General features: G+C 43.1%; 1 protein-coding gene across 1 annotated transcript in view; it reads left to right on the top strand.

Moving 5' to 3' along the window:
* The window catches only part of ANTXR2 (ANTXR cell adhesion molecule 2), a 153,764-nt gene that overhangs the window by 67,261 nt on the left and 68,082 nt on the right, over positions 1 to 18,421 (top strand). The window contains exons 11-13 of the mRNA XM_082236513.1: positions 9,289 to 9,367; positions 12,069 to 12,164; positions 16,932 to 16,976. Of these exons, the coding sequence (XP_082092639.1) occupies positions 9,289 to 9,367; positions 12,069 to 12,164; positions 16,932 to 16,976 (220 nt within the window). The remainder of the gene's footprint in view (positions 1 to 9,288; positions 9,368 to 12,068; positions 12,165 to 16,931; positions 16,977 to 18,421) is intronic.

Genomic DNA, 18,421 nt, shown 5'->3' with positions numbered 1-18,421 from the left:
CCTCAAAGGCCAAAAATATCTCCTTTTTTCCTTTCGAGGTTCTCAGAGCCCTGGTTGTTCCGTAGAATGTAATGACCAACAGAGGCAGCTGTCACTGACTTCTTCTGGTGAGCTGGGCTGTGCCTGCAAGCTCTTTCCCCCCTCTTTTCCATTTTGGTGAGATGGTCAACAATAGCGCAGCTGTCCTTCCGCCTAGTTGAGATCTCAAACCTGCAATTTGGCAAGAGGAACAGCACAAATTGGATAAATACCAGTAAGCGTATTGCGAAGGAAAGGAAAGCAGGACTGAAATGAACCCTACAACTTGTTTGATAGAAATGATTTAAGCAGGCATATGGTATAGCTAAGCGTGCTTGCAAAAACATTGGCCTGCTTCTTCCAGCAAGCTTTTATATTATTTTGTTGTGTTGTTTTTTAAAAAAGCTGATATAAAGAGAGAGAGAGAGCTAAGAGAACTCCCGAGTTACTTGAAAAGAAAAGAGAATTACTTTCAGAAGATAATAACACACAGTTAAATGGCATCCGCCCATCTCCTACACAAAGCATAATTAATACAGAACTCAGCCCACAGAGTTGTGAAATTGTTGGTTATTAGTATTGTTTTGATTTCTTACATGCCCATCACAATAAGGCCCATCACAATAAGGGGTTGGATTGCAGCAATTTAAAAACTCAAGATTAGAAACAGTTCAAAACAAAACAAAAAATATATCATAAGAATAGGGCAGGTCCTGAGAATACACATGTCCATCGTTCAGCCCGGACACTGAGACACATTCAGCCCGGACACTCCAGCTCCGAGGGCCTTCTGGTGGTTCCCTCACTGCGAGATGTGAAGTTACAGGGAACCAGGCAGAGGGCCTTCTCTGTGGTGGCGCCTGCCCTGTGGAATGCCCTCCCATTAGACGTCAAGGAGATAAAGAATGACACAAATTTTAGAAGACATCTGAAGGCAGCCCAGGAAGTTTTTAATGGTTGATATTTTATTGTGTTTTTAATATTTTGTAGGAAGCTGCCCAGAGTGGCTGGGGCAACCCAATGAGATAGACGGCTTCTTCTTCTTCTTCTTCTTCTTCTTCTTCTTCTTCTTCTTCTTCTTCTTCTTCTTCTTCCTCCTCCTCCTCCTCCTCCTCCTCCTCCTCCTCCTCTTCTTCTTCTTCTCATCATCATCTCAAGTGTCAAAGGCCAGGGTAAAGAGATGAATCTTCATCATACAGCGAATGATACAGTAAAGGTGCCCCGCACATCTGTGTTTGCATGGGGGGGGGGGGAATTCCCACAATTCTTTCAGTTCAGCCTTGTGCTTTTTGCCATCATGCTCTGATGAAGTAATGGGGAAGATATTGCTGTAAGTTAGAATGTCATACATAGTCTATTCCCCAGGCCTGGGGTAGGTAACCTTTTTCTTCTCACCTCCTTCCAGTGAGCACTCAGGGCTGATTTCCTTCAGAATGGAGAGGTTTGATCTTCTTGCAGTCCATGGGACTCTCAAGAGTCTCCTCCAGTACCATAATTCAAAAGCATCAATTCTTCGGCGATCAGTCTTCTTTAAGGTCCAGCTCTCACTTCCATACATCACTACTGGGAAAACCATAGCTTTCATTCCTTACGTTCCCATTTTTTAGCAAGGTCATTTAAGAAACACCCACCCTGCAGTGGAATTCTGGTAGTTTGAACAAGTTTTTATTTTCAAAATCTCGAATGCCCCAAGTCCTGAAAATGTGTTGCAGTCCTTTATTGACTTCTTTTTTTAAAAAAAAAAATAACTCTGGTACCTCAATTCCAAAAACCTCTTTACTTACCATCATTTTAATAACTTTTTGAGCAGTTGCCAGTTTAATCTTCAGTGCGTGGAAATTGGAAGTAAATTATTTATTGCTTCCAGCAAATGTCTTTCATGGTTTTTATTTAATTTTCCCCCCATCTTTTTTTAATGGATCATAAAATGGCAATCTTTTATTGGATGCTCATAAAGAAAGGAGCAAATGAATACTTTGCAAATAGGTTACAGTGGATTGAAATGTCAGTTGTAATTCAAGAGAAGGGGAAGACCTTCTCTAACCAAAGATGAGTAGACATGTGGCAGCGAGCCATCTTCCTCTCCTTCAATTTTTAAAATAGCCCAATCCAAACACAAAGAAAAGAGAGAATTGCGCTGGCCATTAAGGTTTATTTACAGTCATCGGCCCTCGAGCTAAACCCCAAAACTGGCTTCGCCACAGTTTGGTTCCAGAAACTGCCTTGTCAGCCCTGGGACAGTTGAGAAACAACCAGGTGGGTCTGTTTTGAGCATCCCTTTCCACCATAACTGGCCTTGTCCCAGGGAACTGTTTGAAAGCATGTGATGAAGTCACCTTGCTGAACCTAAGCAATCTGGCGCCTCGGTAAGGATGGGTGAGAAATGATTTGCATTTTAAAGCAAGCCTACTTGATTTGCATTTCATGAACCGAAGCACACTCCTCGCCCTTTTCCAAAGTTTGCAATATAGAACTGTATACAAAATTGCACATGTTGCAGAAACGTCATGAAAATGTGTGCACATTTTTTGTGGCGGCTTCCCCTTCCCCCTAAAAAAAAATCAAATGGATGCATAAATTGCGATGCAAAATTGTATACAAAATTGCGTGTGTTGGAAAAATGTCATGAAAATGTGTACACATTTTTTGTGGTGACTTTGCCACCCCCCCCCAAAAAAAGAAGCAAATGGCTGCATAAATTCGGTGAACTGAACTCATGATTGCATTGCTGAGAAATGGACAGAAACTGAAATTGTAGATCTGTTGTTCATCATTAGGTCTGGGACAGTTTCTTGAAGTGGAAGCCACATTTCATATTTTTTTGCAGTCCCTTCCACTGTGGGTAAACTTGGAACATATAATCTACCGCAGTTCCCCCCCCCCACGCTGGTCATTCAAAGCTTGCACTTCCACAAGCCTGCTAACAATATCTTGATCCGAGGTGCTTACTTAAATCGCACAAAACATGCCACAGATACATTTCAAAGAGATCAAAACAAATGAAAGGGTTGCTTGCAGCTCTCAAACATGACGTTTGCAAAGGTGACATGGTTTTTCTTAGGCCTTGAAACACTTCTCTGTGAAGATGATCTGTATGACTTGACTCCATAGCTCCTAAAACTTCCCTGTCAATCCGGTGTCCCTTAATCTTTGCTGCTGCATATCAAAAACTGGAGCTGATACTTGATGTGCTCAACGAGTCTGTTCCCTGAGATATTTGTCAGGCATTTTGGCAGCTGAAGGTTGAGAGGAGGAAAGAGATCCAGTCTGACAGCAGCATCTTTCAGAAACTGGCATCCTGGAGAAGTCAGAATAGTGCAGAAATCCAAGAGGAATTTTGCCGTGCGCTTCATTTGTATCTAACTTTTAAAACCAGGGTGCACCTACATTATGTCCCAAAGGCAGAATTCCTCTTAAATTTCTGTCCTTTGGGAATAATTCTGGTGCAAGTTAAGAGTGAAGTGAAGACCACTTCAAATGTGAGAGTGTTGTAAACAAAAATTGCCCTTTTCCCTTATGGGGTATCCAAGAGCCCATATAGAGTCCTTACATAGGTTCTCTTCTGGTAGGAGAAGACAACAGAGGCCAACCAGAGAATATTGAGAAGCAAAGCAGCTATTAAGCTTGATCTTTATTGATCTGTTGCAACAGGGTGCTCCCCTCACCCGCAGGAAAGGAGGAGGAACCCAGAACAATGGCGTGCAAGGGCTTATAAAGACTTTTGAAATTGCCACCCTGTAGATCAAGACCACCCCCAGAAACATCATATATACATCACAGAAGGGGTGTAACCTAAGACCACCCCTCAGATACATCATACCTACATCACAAAAAAGGCGGTCTAAAACAGAAAATTTGAATGTTGTTTTCTCCTGTCGTTGTTTATCTCCTGTCGGGCAGGTTACTTGATTGGATTTCCTGGCGAGCCTGGCTAGTCTTTTGTAATGATAAATACTTAGTTCCTGGGCCAGGTCACAGGCTCACACCCTATTCATATCTTAAATGTGCCCTTAAGACAGGATTTGTGAGGAAAGAGACAATGGGAGGTTTCCCACTTTGACCTTGCAGAGAAAACATTTGCTCAGTTTAGGAATCAGAATGGTTCCAGGTCGGTCTTCCTGCGCTGATCTATGTACGTGCTTGGTTGGTACGCTTATGAACATTACCATATATCTAAGACCTCAAAATTCCTATCACAGGAGTAAATAAAAGTGGAACTGGATACCAAGGCTAGAGGGCATAACACTAAGGACTGCCTTGTGTATTATCAGCCCCTTGCAGTTCAAAGTGAAGCATAAATGGAAACTCGCTGAATCTCCTGTCAAAGCCGGGGAAGTGGAGGACAGCTGATCTATAATCCTCGCCATGTGCTTGGGGTTTTCCAGGGTTATTTGAAGAAATGAAAAACCACTTTACTATTTATGTTTCTCCGATGCCTGCCTGCTCTTCACAGAAAGCCTCAACCAGCTATAATTAGTGGTTTTTATGCTGTATGTATGTTGTCAGAGTGGTAATTAGTGTGTTTATTGCCAATCTTGAAATTTTTATGTACATGAGTTAGTACTTCACACAGCTAAATGGTAGTTCTGCACATCCCTGGTCCTCACCATGGGACCAGAATCTTTAGACCACATGGTATCTCTCTCTGAGATGGGTAAATCATTTTCCATCGAATTCGTTGCCAGCATGACAAATATGTGTATTTTTAAAATCTCATATTTTCTAATTCAGGGACCTCATTTCGACTAGTTATTTTTGTCACTTTTATAGCTTCCAGGATAAAATGCTGGTTAGGTTCTGTGGTTATGGTTTTCTGTCGATAGTTTTGCACCACATGGCAAATCTGGATTTAACAGTCTTCACTTTGAGTCAAAATAAGTTGCGGACAAAGCAGAATCAGCTGTTCTTTGGCCTGCCCTTTTCTCCATTGATTCAACACTTTTTAAACTGCAAAGGACTTCACGGCTGTTTACTAGGTTCAGCCCTCACAATGGTCCAGTGTGGTTATTATTATTTATTTAAATTAACAAGCTATTATTATCTCTTAGCGTTTAATTGATTGATATAGCGCAAAATGCCCCAGATGGCTTCTAAGCGGTTTACAAAGCATGGAAAAACAATCGCACAAAGTTGTTAAAATATGAAATAATTTAAAGCACGCCATCAATGAAAAATGCAATAAAACAACCCCATTAAAATATTTATAACCCGCTCTCCGTTGTTCACACAAGAGAGAGAGAGAAGCAACATTAAAATGCGATAAAACAATACTTCATTTAAATAGTGCTTTTAAAAAAGGCAAAATACAACAACAGGAGCACATTGGCCAAGTGAGAGGCACCGTTGATTAATAGCTATGTTTTTACCTGGGTGCATTTACACGTGGAGAATATGGCATCACTTTTCCTGATTATAATGCTAGGACCTCTCACTTGTTTTCCTTTCATGCTGCTATACCTGTTGTGTTAGGGAACTGTGGCTTTCTGACTGATAGACTGGCGCATCATGCTGAAAAAAAATTCCTAGCAGTGGGTGTGAAGTGACAGGGCACTAAACATCGTCGAGCATCATTGCTATCCCCCCCCTTTCCACCTGTGTGTGCTTCTGTTACCTCATGATTCCTCCATGAAAACACAGCAGAACTTTGTGCTGGCATGCTGTCCAAATTTTGCCACTTTACTACCACAGTTTTGAGTTAAGGGGGCCTGCAAATGCTCCGCCTCCCCTGCCAAATCAAATACAGTAACCATGCAAACTTGTGTGCATTCAACTTGCAAGCATTCGGCTTTATGCTGATAACAAAATTTACATTTTTTAAAAAAGGGGGACCTGGATTCTGGGGAAAATGACTTTGGAAAATGACCGTATTGTTTGTAACACTGTATTGTTTTTAACATTCGATTGGGAACCGCCCAGAGTGGCTGGGGAAACTCAGCCAGATGGACGGGGTATTAATAATAATAATAATAATAATAATAATAATAATAATAATAATAATTATTATTAGGCAATCCCCCCACCATTGAACCCAATGAGTTTTGACTCTATGCAATTTTGGCTTTAGGCGCGATCCCCGGAACCTAACTGGCGGGTCTCCCTTAATACAGAAATAAATGCTGAACATGTGGTACATTCCATTAGTTTTCCCCAAGTGGCTTTTATATCATGTGAAAGCTGAAATATAATGCAGAAATTAACAGTTATGGAAATGCAAGGGAAATGGGATAAACTCGTGCGGAGGTGTCCCTGACCTCAACTCCCCATTGGTGTTCCTGCTCCTTGCAGCTGGCTGATCATCACAAATCTCTTGAGGGCCAAATGACATTTTCTGCTGAAAGCTTAACATACAACTACAGTGATACCTCGGGTTACATACGCTTCAGGTTGCATACTCCGCTAACCCAGAAATATAGTGCTTCAGGTTAAGAACTTTGCTTCAGGATGAGAACAGAAATCGTGCTCCGGTGGCACGGCAGCAGCGGGAGGCCCCATTAGCTAAAGTGGTGCTTCAGGTTAAGAACAGTTTCAGGTTAAGAACGGACCTCCAGAACGAATTAAGTACTTAACCCGAGGTACCACTGTAAATTAAGAACAGCTCTGTTTACGAACAATTCGGTTTATAGAACTCCTCAAAACCGAAAGCAGTGTCCCGGTTTGCGAATTTTACCTCGGGTCTAAGAACGGAAGCCGAACGGTGGAAGGACACCGGCAGCGGGAGGCCTCACTAGGAAAATTGTGCCTTGGTTTCGGTTTAAGAACAGACTTAAACGGTTTCGGTTTAAGAACAGACTTCTGGAACAAATTAAGTTCCCTAAACCAAGGTACCACTGTACTTTAATTAACTGCAGCATTAGGACTGAATCATACAGGAAGTGAGGTTTATCCCTTTCCCTTTGACCAGGCCAAAAATCCACACACACTCAGGCCACATGCAAGTCTCCTGCTGGCACTAAATGCGAACATTTTACCTAAATGTCATATCTGCACCGGGGGAGGGAGGATTTTTGCCTGGATAATTCCTCGAAGAAAGAGATGAACGTCCCCATCCCATGTACCTTTGCCTCAGTAACAATCCTCCATCCATTTCTATGATGACCTAAAGAAAAACTGGAGACATTTCTGTGCACTCGCATTTGGCATAAGGTGCAGTTTCATCGTGAGACTAAGATCTGGCAACTTGCGCCAGACCACACAGTAAATTCAGAGCAGAGGTAGGATACTCTGATCAAAGCACAGCTCTCCATCTGCCAGATATCACTGGCTGTGTGGCTCTTACTTAGCAATAGTACAGCGGTATCTCTGGTTACGTACTTAATTCGTTCCGGAGGTCCGTTCTTAACCTGAAACTGTTCTTAACTTGAAGCACCACTTTAGCTAATGGGGCCTCCTGCTGCCGCTGCGCCACCACTGTGCCACCACTGCACAATTTCTGTTCTCATCCTGAAGCAAAGTTCTTAACCTGAGGTAATATTTCTGGGTTAGTGGAATCTGTAACCTGAAGCGTCTGTAACCTGAAGTATCACTGTATGGGGTCCCAGGCACCTGGGGCTGTTACTCAGCTTGGATGACTGAATGCAAAATTCCCTGTGCGTAGAATGTTAGGTAAAGGTTAAGGACCCCTGGACGGTTAAGTCCAGTCAAAGATGACTATGGGGTTGCGGCGCTCATCTCGCTTTCAGGCCGAGGGAGCCGCCGTTTGTCCACAGACAGTTTTCTGGGTCATGTGGCCAGCATGACTAAACCGCTACTGGCATACAGAGGACCGTGACGAGTGTCAGTGTGCACAGAACTGCCATTTACCTATTTATCTACTTGCATTTCGTGCTTTCGAACTGCTAGGTTGGCAGGAGCTGGGACTGAGCAACAGGAGCTCACCCCTTCACAGGGATTCGAACCGCCAACCTTCTGATCAGCAAGCCCAAGAGCCTCAGTGGTTTAGAGCAGTGTTTCCCAAACGTTTTTGGGCAACGGCACACCTGTTTACCGAGAAAAAATCTCGCGGCACACCACCATTAAAGCCCCGCCCCGTGACGTCAGCGCGCAGCGTCACGCCGGGAGGGACGCACAAAAGTGAACGTTTTTTCCCTTCCCCTTGCCGGGGTGGGAGGAGGCAGCAGAGCGAGGGACTGAGGGACGGCGGCAGCTGAGGCGGCGGCGGCTGTTGTGGTGGTGGCGGCGATAGCGGGCAGAGGAGGAGCCGTCGCCGGGAGTTGCTGCTGCTGCTGTTGCTGCTGCTGCCCGGACATGCCGGCCTCCTCCTCCTCCGCTGTCTCGCGCTCCTCCCTTTTGCGCGCGCTGCCCCGCCGCTCGGCACCACCACCGCGGAGCCGCCCCCGGCTCGACGCGGATCCTCGCCGCCGCCGCCTCTCGCCGCCCGACTCGCCCGCCTCCCTCCCACGGCACACCAGCCGGTGTCTCACGGCACACTAGTGTGCCGCGGAACACCGGTTGGGAAACACTGGTTTAGAGGTTTAGCCCGACATGCTGACTTTTTATGTGCATAGATTTGGGAGGCTTCCATCCCTCCCCTGGGAAAATCTTCTTTTTTTGTGCATTCTTTTTTTAAATAACTTTTTTATTCATAATTAAAACAAAACATATTATCCAGAAACATATCATCCTTATTCCCCCCATTTTTCCTCCCTCCCCCCCCACAGAACCCACCCCCACCCCGACTTCCCTCAGTTCCAGTCTTTGATTTCTCTAAAAATGCTATTTCCTGCATGTTACACAGTTGTATAGATCCTCAAACTATTTAGCTGATTATTATCAATAAAAAGTTTGTGAATGTTTATTCAAAACCAGCTAAGGAGTCCAGTTCACTTTGTTGCGTCTTCAAATACTTTGTAAAGGGTTCCCATTCATCTTTAAAGTCACAGTTATCCTTGTCCCGTGGCTTGTTTTGTCAGTTCTGCATAGTCCATCAATTTTTCAATCCCCTGGGAAAATGCTCAACCATGCAGTGCCCTGTCCCCATTATGGTTTAGTCCTTGAACACTTTTACCACCTCTGCTGGTTCCATGACTGAGCAGTGATGTGAACTTCGTGCTAATTATTCCCACCCACTTCCACCCACCCATCTTTGCTTGGCCCCAAAGCTTTAGATCTGAGCCATTTAGCAAACTGGTAATTCCCGCAAGATCTGTCTCACTTGCTCCATTCCCTGTTATGTTTTCACTGAATCTGGCTGGACAACTGAGTCCTGTAACAAACATACTGAGTAAAAACATTTTTGGTGTGTTATTTCCCCCACCTCACTTCTCGTTTCAGAACGATGGAGGTTTCCGTCAGTTTTCACAGAGGACAGTCTCCCATCACCAGTTCTTTGACTATTACCGCAACGAGATGTGTAAGTACATAACCGGCAAGAGCCAGGAAATAGGAATACTTAGCTGTTGTTTTTAATTACAATAAAAAAATTCCTTCCAGTAGCACCTTAAAGACCAACTAAGTTAGTTCTTGGTATGAGCTTTTGTGTGCATGCACACTTCTTCAGATACACTGAAACAGAAGTTGCCAGATCCTTCTATATAGTGAGAAGGTGGGGAGGGGTATTACTCAGAAAGGTGGTGGGAATGGGAGATTGGCAGATAGCTGAGATGAGCCTGTTGACGACTCTTAACGACTGTAATAGGTCTTACAGGAAAAGGCAAGGGGTGAGAAGGTGAGAAATGGCTTAGTCATGTATAATGAAATAAGAATCCAATGTCTCTGTTCAGACCAGGTCTCTCCATGGTTTTAAGTTTGGTAATGAGTTGCAATTCAGCAGCTTCTCTTTCCAGTCTATTTCTGAAATTCCTTTGTAGTAAAACAGCTACTTTGAGATCTTGTATAGAATGTCCTGGGAGATTGAAGTGTTCTCCTACTGGTTTCTCTGTTTTGTGATTCTTGATGTCAGATTTATGTCCGTTTATTCTTTGGCGTAAGGTTTGGCCTGTTTGTTTTAAAACCATGGAGAGACCTGGTCTGAGAACTCCAAATCTCAACTATGGACAATCCTCCCCCCCAAAATGCTCAGGAACTCTGGGCAATCTCCCCCCATTTTCTTAATTCGGAGTCCCCCCAAATAGGGGACGTCTTATACACAGGGCCATCTTATACACAGAAAAATACGGTATATTTCTCCCATTCATATTCTCTCTCTCTCTCTCTCTCTCTCTCTCTCTCTCTCTCTCTCTGTGTCCTCTGTTCCAGTCAACCCACCCACCTGCTTGCCCATTTCCCCACTTTTTCATCCCTCAATATTCTGTGCTATCAAGTTATTATGGGAATGCCAGAGGAGTTGTTGATGTTTTTGCCTCTTTTGCTCTTGCCCCCACCTCGAACATTTCCTGGGCATCTGCAAACCTTAGTTTACCTTGAGTCTGCTGCTACCTCCTTTTTGTCTGTGGATGATGCAGCTTTGGTTACATCAGCGGAGACAGGGGAAGACTTGAAAAGTTCTTATATACACACGAGGCCCATTTGCTAGGGCTTCCAAAACCACTTCCTGTGGCAAGCCCCTTCGAGAAGCAGCTTTATCACTTAGCGCCCACCCAATGTCCTTGCCGTTGGAGAAGAATCCAGAGGTTAACAACAAGCAGAGTTCAGACAGCAGTTTTACCATTATAAAGAGGACTTCATGTTCTGTTCTGGAAAAAGCAAAAACAAAAACTCCTGCTAGTAGAGAATCCGGTGATTGTAGCAAGAATAAAACAGCAATAAATTTTGCAAATTGAATTTCTTTTATTTGTCTTCTGTACTGTGACCATTTGTTAGCAGAGATAGTAGGATCAACATTTTTTCCGGCAGACAGGGAGAAGTGGTAACGCTTCAAAAGACTTCAATGCTAGTATTGTTGTTTCAATTTTCTTTGTATTTTTTTCTTTGCATTGTGAAAAACTGTAAGCAAGAAGTGGGAAAATGGGGGGTGGGATTGGGCGGGGGGATTCTTATCTATTCAGATAAGGGTTTTTTTATCAGGGTTTTTTTTTAAAGATATAAAAGAGAGAGGAATAAAATCAGCAGCCTGATCTTTGGTGAAGCCAACTTACTCATTTGGCATCCTAGCCCTGTATGCTGTTTTCATAAACAGGAAACACATTTGCATATTTTCACTGCCAGAACAGGCAGCAGTTTCAGGAAAATACACTGTTGAAACAAGCAAGTCCTAAATATTGCAGCTGCAGAAGATTTCTTTCTTTCTTTCTTTCTTTCTTTCTTTCTTTCTTTCTTTCTTTCCTGTGCTGTTAAGATATTCTTTTACTTGCTAAGAGAAAAAAAAAACAATGTAAGGAGAGCAACTGAATTTAGGCTGTCCATAAATTCAGGTATGCTTTATAAACATTAGATAGAAATTTGGAAAATTGAATCTTCAGGGCCAGACAACAAATAAATGAAGAACCTCATTAAGTGTTTTTGTGTGTTTGTTTTTAGTTTAGTTTAGGGTTGTTGTTTTTCAAAACCACAACAACCCAATTTGGATACCTTAAGAGTGATGAATGATGAGAACTGTTTTAAAGGTTTGTGCATGTGATCAAATGTATTTCCACCACCTGAAAATGAATGGATTTGCAAATTCCTGTAAGTGCGCAGCAGAGATTATGAGCCAATCCAATGCAGTGGGTGACTTCACAGTAGAACAGAGATGGGATTTTGCCATTCTTATTGGTATTGTAGATCCTCTGATGTGCCTTGTGAACTGTTTATGTTTTCAGCATAGTGCAATGCACACACACAGAGAGAGGTGGAGATCACAAACATGTAACCTACGGATAGTAGGTGGGCACCTTCACTGTACTATTTTTCAGTGCCTGTGAAAACATTTTTGTGTAGACAAGCTGATCCAGATGTCTGGAATGCTGTCGTGTTTCTAGTTTGTTGCTGGTTTTAATTTTCTGAACGTTTTAATTGTTTTTACGAACCATATTACACTTTTTTTTCTTTTTGTAAACCACTTTGTGGGGTTTTTCAACAACAACCCAGCGGTATATACATTTTCTGAAATAAATAAATAGTAAATATAATTTCAGCAAATATAATTATGATCTTCCCTTCTCTCCCCCCCATAGGCAAATGGCATTATTGCACTGATAGTTATCCTGGTACTGCTACTGTTGCTGGCGCTTGCCCTCATGTGGTGGTTTTGGCCCCTGTGCTGCAAAATAGTGAGTGAAATAAATCTGCAACGTGACATTCTTATCTCTTCTGCCTATGTTATCTGGGTATCAAATGGCTGACTTCATTGTACCATACACAGTTAGACTATGGAACTTGCTCCCAGAAAAAGCAGAGACGGCTGTAAAGTGCCCTGTGATCCTTGGATGAAGGGTGGTATAGAAATCTAATTAATAAAAATAATAGATTAAATAATCCACTATTGCAGGCGGAATGCCTTGTGACTCCCAGTGAATGGTATTCACAGTGGAGAGAGGGTTGTTGCTTTCATGGGGCCTGTCTACAGGCTTCCCACAGACATTGGTTACCACTGTGAGATTACTATGCTGGATATAAGGGCCTTTAGTCTGATCTAGCAAGTCTCTCTTTTTCTGTAGCTGTTGCATTAGCCAGGAGGTCTTCCATTTTTGCTTCCTGTTTTGCCTGAACTATGGTTTAGTTCAGCTTCAAACCATGGCTTCATAATACCATGGTCTTCTTCGAAGTTGTAAGCCTACTGCTGTTATTACAGTCGTACCTCAGAAGTAGAACGCCTTGCAACTTGAACGTTTTGGCTCTCAAAAGTAATTGTTCCAGTTTGCGAACGTTCTTTGGAATCTGAACATCTGACACGGCTTTCGATTGGCTGCAGGGACTTCCTGCAGCCAATCGGAAGCTGCGCCTGGGTTTCCAAACGTTTTGGAAGTCGAACGGATTTCCGGAACGGATTCCGTTTGAGTTCTGAGGCACAACTGTATTATTATTATTGTTGTTATTTATTGAATTTATATACCGTCCTATACCCAGAGGTCACCGGGCAGCTCACAGAACAAAATAAAACCACAAAGTATATAATTAAAAATTCAACCTGAAGCGGACACAACATGAGGTGTGACTGTATGTGGATTGCAGGATTGTTGCAAAGAATGGGTGAGGCAGTTTGCTTGGAGCCCTTTGGACACTGAAAAAGTGCCATATAATAGTATTAACAGGTTTTTGTTTTTGTTTGGTTAAGACTGTCGGAAATTGCTTTCATAGCAAATCAGACCATACTGGCTGGTCGTGACTCTCATGGTTTGCAAACTAGGCAAAGATACTAAGGACTGAACCTGGGACTTATTGTATGCAAAGCAAGTGCTGTTCTACCGAGCGACCTTAAGCATCTTTCATTCCTCCTGTATTCTTTTTTTCATATTTGTGCCCCTTGATGAGCCTTGATGGCCGGTGGGAATAAGGCTCGTATTCCATTTCAGCAACTGAAACTGATTTGCTTAAGGCACCTATTTATTTATCCCATGTCTTCAGCCTTGCTGGTTAGCTCAGTTGGTTAGAGCATGGTGCTGAAAATGCCGAGGTCATGGGTTTGATCCCCGTATGGTTGCATATTCCTGCATTGTGGGGGGGTTGGACTAGATGACCCATGTATATTTACCGTATTTTTCGCTCTATAGGATGCACTTTTCCCCCTTCAAAAATTAAGGGGAAATGTGTGTGTGTCCTATGGAGCGAATGCAGGCTCCTTGGCTTCAGCAATAGCAACATGAAGCCTCCGAAGCCTGCGCTCCGGAGGCTTCGCGTTGCTTTCGCTGACCCCTCTCGCTCTCCAGGCTTCAGGGATAACTGCCTGAAGCCTTCGGAGTGCAGCGCGAGTTCCCGCTGCGCTCCGCAGGTTTCAGGTTCCTTTTGCTGAAGCCAGGAGAGCAAGACTCTCCTGGCTTCAGCCGAGAGGGAGAGCTGTACAGCGCCCCTTCAGCGAAGCGGGAGGAGAAATGGAAGGGGCTCCGTTTCTCCTGCTGCTTCGCTGAAGGGGCGCTGAGCAGAGAGGGGGAGAATTATTTTTCTTGTTCTCCCCCTCTAAAGCAAGGTGCCTCCTATGGTCGGGTTCGTCCTATAGAGCGAAAAATAAGGTAATTCTTTATCTAAAAAAAGAGAGCATAATATATTATATTCCTATGATTCTATCTTAAAAATAAAAAATACTGTAGGGCTAGAACAACAACAACAACAACAACAACAACAACAACAACAACAACAACAACAAAAGGACGTTAAAGGGGAAATATGCCGCCCCTCCTCTTCCCATTCAGCTTTCTTTTTGGCAGTCGCCAGTTGGCATCTAGCATGTCAGATGAATTGGGCATGCTGTTTAATTTTTGGCAGGAGACAGTTGAAAGCCTCCCCCCGCCCCACTTGATCTACAGTCCATGCACACAACCAGGTTGTTGGTTTTTCATTAGTTTTTTTTACTTCTTTCTCTCCTTTCCCCCCATCCATCCCTCCCCTTTTTTTAAAAAAAGGAGTTTACTGTTGACAGTTCTTTCACTCTTCTCTGAATGTTAGAACATATGACTGCATCAAGCTGGCTCTGGGCTCTGGCGCTGACATTTCTTAATGCCCACCTCGTTCGAACATTTGAAAAGTGTTAATGAGCAGTTCAAAGGGACTGTTGCCTGAAGCAACTCGTTTTTAAATAAAAAAATAAAATACATTTATATTTTTTTTAATTAAGAGAGAGAGAGAGAGAGAGAGAGAAAGAAAGAAAGAAAGAAAGAAAGAAAGAAAGAAAAGAAGAAATCAGGTGCCCTCCAAAATAGTCGCCCTAATTTTTTTCTTTTTCTTTTCGCTGCTAAATAAAATACGAAGCAGGCCGTTCCTGACAACGATGATAATATAACCAAACTCAAATAAAATTGGAGAAGACTCAAAAGTCTGCATATGGTAAATAAACTGGAGATTGAGTCTCCTGGGCCCTTGGGATGGTATTTAAGAAATCTGAATTAAACAGAAATGCTGGCCATCTTGCCATATTATGTCTTTTAACATCTGCAAGTTCTCAGGCTGCAGAAGTTGCCTACGCCCCCCTTCCCCCATGATAAGGATGCTCATCTATATTTTGAAAGGAAAGATCAATCAAATTAATTTGTGGGCAGGATGCTTGTATTTGGACTTGTGACTGTGTGCAAAGTACGCAGGTTAGCTGAGTCCATTTGATGCAGGTCTGCTGACCCAGCTTAGAACGCTGCCTGCAGAGGAGATAGCAAAAGAACCAAGCACACTGAGCTGTGCTATATATAAAAGAAAAACTTGAGTACCATTTTTATTCATGCACTTATTAACAAATTTACAGAACTGATACTACTACTAATAATATATTATTTATACCCGGCCCATCTGGCTGGGCTTCCCCAGCCACTCTGGGCGGCTTCCAAAAAAAAATATTAAAATACTGTAATACATCAAACATTAAAAGCTTCCCTAAACAGGGCTGCCTTCAGATGTCTTCTAAAAGTCTGGTAGTTGTTGTTCTCTTTGACATCTGGTGGGAGGGCGTTCCACAGGGAGGGCGCCACTACCGAGAAGGCCCCCTGCCTGGTTCCCTGTAATTTGGCTTCTTGCAGTGAGGGAACCGCCAGAAGGCCCTCGGCGCTGGACCTCAGTGTCCAGGTAGAACGATGGAGGTGGAGACGCTCCTTCAGGTATACTGGACCGAGGCCGTTTAGGGCTTTAAAGGTCAGCATGAACACTTTGATACGCTCTCTTTCTTCCACTATTGGCCTCCAAGGTGGTGTGGTCTGACCAAGGCAGAATTGATACGGATGCTATACTTCTGTTGAACACCATTAGCTTTTTTTGTGTGTGCTTCTTCACACTGCTGACTCATGTTTACCTTGTAGTCCACTAAGACCCCCAGGGACTTTTAACATGTGCTGCTAGTAAGTCAGTTGTCCCCCGCTCCCATCTTATTTTTGTGCGTCTCGTTCTTCCTGCCTAACTGCAGAACCTGACATTTGTCCCTATTGAAATTATTTTTGTTCGTTTGGGCCCAGGTCTCCAATCTGTTACGGTCATTCTGAATTCCGATTCTGCCTTTTGCGGCATTAGCAACCCCTCCCGGATTGGTGTCATCTGCAGAATTGATGAGCATCCCCTCAATTCCTTCATCCAAGTCGTTTATGAAGATGTTAAACAATAGCGGGCCCAGGACAGAATCCTGCAGCGCCCCACTTTCCACTTTCCCCCCAGGATAACAAGGAACCATGAATGAGTACTCTTTGGGTTTGGTCTGGCTACAAATCCACCTAACAGTTGCCGACATTTTACCAGCTTCTTCATAAGAATGTAATACCATTACATGTCTTTAGGCGCTAGGTGAAAACCTTCCTCTTTACCCAGGCCTTCAGCCATTGAATTATCTATCGGCTGTTAAAGGTGGGGAGGGGGAAGGAATAATAGTTACGGTTATTTTTATTATTATGCTGTCTATTACTGTGCTTTGTTTTATGTTTTTATTATTATGCTCCATAAAAATACATTTTAATGTTATACACTGCCCTGAGATCTTTTCATAAAATACACTTTGTGTATGTATGTATCTATATCTATCTATAGCTATATCTATACACATATTATACAGTCAAACCTCTGTTGTCGAACGACTCTGTTTTCGAATGTTTTGGCTCCCAAACGCCAAAAACCCAGACGTAAACGCTTTGGTTTCCAAACTTTTTTGGAACTCAAATGTCCAATGCAGCTTCCATTTTGAGTTTCCCAGTTGAATTGAGGCTTCCGCTTTGGGGTTTCGAAAGTTTTGGAAGTCAAATGGTCTTCCGGAACAGATTGTAATCGAAAACCGAGGTTCCACTGTATATATGATTGTGTGTGTATAAAAATCTCTGTAGCAGAGAATTTGAAGCCAGGTTATCCTGTTACTATGGAAGTCTCAATGATCTTTGCCTTTTGTCTTTTATCCTCTATTCCACTCCCCCTCCCCAAATTAGGTCATTAAGGACCCTCCTCCACCACCACCACCAGCTCCAGTAGAGGTAAGTTGTGAAACTGCTTCAGAGGTTGGTTACTGCAAACACATTTTTCTATCTTGGAGCCAGTTGACTCAGCCTTGTAAATAAGCAAGGCTGGAGATACTTGCCCATCCCTTATCCCATGTGGTACCTTTTCCTGCTCTCTTCCAGAACCAGCTGGTTATGTAGATAGGAACTGAGGTGAGGGGTGGGGTACAGAAACATGGAACATGATGACATCATGAGTTGGGTAGGTGGTCCTACACATTATGAAAGGAAGGCAGATAATTCAGGGATGCCATTTCCAATGAAAGCTCTGTTTTGAGTCTAATGTATATATCTGCCTTAGGAGGGTATCATTTATTGTACAGTGGTACCTCGGGTGACAAACACCTTGGATTACAAACACTTAGGGTTACAGACTCCGCTAACCTGAAAGTAGTTCCTCGGGTTAAGAACTTTAGCTCAGGATGAGAACAGAAATCGTGCAGCGGTGGCAGCAGGAGGCCCCATTAGCTAAAGTGCTACTTCAGGTTAAGAACAGTTTCAGGTTAAGAACGGACCTCCGGAATGAATTAAGTTCGTAACCAGAGGCACCACTGTATTGGGTTATTACCTTCATGAAGGAGAATCCCGTGATGAGGGCTTTGAGCTAGACAGAATGCTGCTTTTTTCATTTATTTCATTTCTTAAATTTATATAAAACGATAAGTTCTAAATAAACAACGAATTGCAAATGATAACGGAAAGTGGTTTATGACATGTAATGCAAATGTCACTACGTAACGTGATATATGTATAGCATCAAAATCAAAAGAATGATAGAAATGTAGTTATGTAATAAAATACGGTTTCTCTTAATGGCATGAAAAATAAGGTTGGGGAGGAGGAAATCAGAAACAGGATGTCTAAAATACAGAAACCGTGCTCAGGTACACAATATTCTCCCAAAGGTAGCTCTTAATACTGGCCACTCACAGAAAATGACAGGCCCTCCCAGCTCACACCCTTTCCTCTCCCAGTCTTTCACTTTGAGTGAACTTCAGTTCCCTGAATCTCACTCAGGGCCCGTACAGTTTCTGTTATACAGTTTCATGTGGTTTCAGCCCTTGGCTCCCAATGGTGCCCCAGAACTGGAGGCAACAGGGGGGTAATTCCCTCTAGTATCTGTCCCCTCAAGGTGACTCCCACTAGCAAGTCACCTGGCAGACTGCTTAGCCATTTTTCTCTTCCCCACCCTGAAAAAAATCCCCAAACATTTTGCCTGAAGAAGCTTGATTCTACCTTTTTTTGTAGCCTGATAGTGGTTATGGCGACCCCTGATGTTATTTGGCGTATTTTAGAAACATGTTTAATCATATATCCCCCCAATTTAAGTCCTGGTAGTCAAACGAGTAGCAATAAACAAAGCAAATATTGGCAGTGGAGTGTAGGGCGACATTCCTGTATATGCGGCGTACTCCATTAGA

This window comes from Podarcis vaucheri (assembly GCF_965113315.1).
Source record: "Podarcis vaucheri genome assembly, chromosome: 9".
Lineage (NCBI taxonomy): Eukaryota > Metazoa > Chordata > Lepidosauria > Squamata > Lacertidae > Podarcis > Podarcis vaucheri.
Note: the sequence above shows the minus strand (reverse complement) of the source record. Positions and strands in the feature narration are given on the sequence as shown.